Source organism: Equus caballus, chromosome 20 (genome assembly GCF_041296265.1).
Source record: "Equus caballus isolate H_3958 breed thoroughbred chromosome 20, TB-T2T, whole genome shotgun sequence".
NCBI lineage: Eukaryota > Metazoa > Chordata > Mammalia > Perissodactyla > Equidae > Equus > Equus caballus.
Genome location: NC_091703.1, coordinates 30208437 through 30210049, shown reverse-complemented (window position 1 = coordinate 30210049; position 1613 = coordinate 30208437). Strand labels below are relative to the sequence as shown.

Below are 1613 nucleotides of genomic sequence, written 5' to 3'. Positions count from 1 at the left end.
TTTACTATATCTTTAACTAAACCAAAGATAGAAGACAAATTTTATGATAAATTATGCTTTAAAAGCAAGAAATTACAAAACATATTCTAGGTTTTTTTTAAATTAAGAAAATCTTTCCATAGGAATTACATCGGCTCTTTAATCAGTATTTACAACAAATTCCATGCTTCATTTTCAGTTAAGAAGAGGATACCTTTGTTTTATTAGGTTTGTGCCACTGAAAAAAATTTAAGATTGATGTTTGATCTTGATTTCACATGGCCGTTTTCTCCATTAGAGAGTGACTAGTATTTAGGCAGACTTCTTTACTTCATATTTGTTACAAATAACTCTGTGACACTGTGAGAGTATATGATCAATAAGCACTGATAGACTGAGTGAATGAAAGATAGGTTGACGAACGGATAGTTGAATGAACCATTGGTGAAGAGATGCTCTATTACACTGTTAACGTCACAGCATCTGGGCTCACTCCCACCCCAGTAGTCTCTTTACTGCCCCTCTTACATCTTTGTTTCTTAGGGTGTAGATTAGAGGGTTGAGGCTAGGGGTGACAACAGTATAAAAGAGGGCAATGAACTTGCCTTGATCTTGAGAATTTCCTGATGATGGCTGGAGATATATGCACATGACTGGAATGAAAAAGAAGGATACAACCAGAAGATGAGCTCCACAGGTCCCAAAGACTTTCTGAAGGCCAGTTGTTGACTGCATCCTCAGCACAGCCCTGGCAATGGCACCATAGGAGCTAAGGATGAGAATAAGTGGTATGATCACAAAAATGGAGCTCATGACCATGAGGGTCAGCTCATTAGCATGAGTATCAACGCATGATAATCGCAGTAGTGCTGGAACTTCACAGAAGAAGTGATCCACTTGGTGATGTCCACAGAGTGGTACCCAGAAAGTAAAGGAAGAATGAATGGCTGAGGTGGTAAAGCCACTCACCCATGAAGCCACAGCTAACAGACGGCAGAAATGAGGGTGCATGAGGACAGTGTAATGCAAGGGTCTACATACAGCTACATAACGGTCGTAGGACATCACTACCAGTAGCACACATTCAGCTGTTCCCAGTGCAAGGACAAAGTAAAGTTGAATCATGCAACCAGCATGAGAGATGGTTTTCTCTGGGCCCCAGAGGTTGACCAGCAACTGAGGGATGGAGCTGGTGGTGTAGCAGAGATCCAGAAAAGAGAGGTTTGAGAGGAAGAAGTACATGGGAGTGTGGAGATGGGAGTCCAGGTGTGACAAGATAATGATGAACAGGTTGCCTATCAACGTCATCAAGTAGAACATCAAGATAACCACAAAGAGAACTACTTCCAAATGAGGACAATTAGAAAAACCCAGCAGAACAAAGTAGCCTTCAGAACTTGCACTTTTTGCCTTCATCATTCATTTTTTTCCTGTACCTGAAGAAAGAATTACATAAACTCAAAGGCTGCCATTTTCCAACCTTGCAAATAGATAGAGAAATAACTATCATTATGACAGTAGAATTTTGATAGATTTGGTTTTTTATTTCATTCAGACATTTGTCCTGTTGTAGATACAACCAATAATTTCTCAAATGAATGAGTTCCTTCTATGCATCCCTAAGTTAGCATTTG

General features: G+C 39.8%; 1 protein-coding gene across 1 annotated transcript; it reads right to left on the bottom strand.

The window, feature by feature from the left end:
* Positions 1–468: 468 nt before the first annotated feature.
* OR2J1B (olfactory receptor family 2 subfamily J member 1B) lies at positions 469–1398 on the bottom strand. Its single transcript, NM_001391103.1, has one exon. The coding sequence runs from the start codon at positions 1396–1398 to the stop codon at positions 469–471; it is 930 nt and encodes a 309-aa protein (NP_001378032.1).
* Positions 1399–1613: the final 215 nt, after the last annotated feature.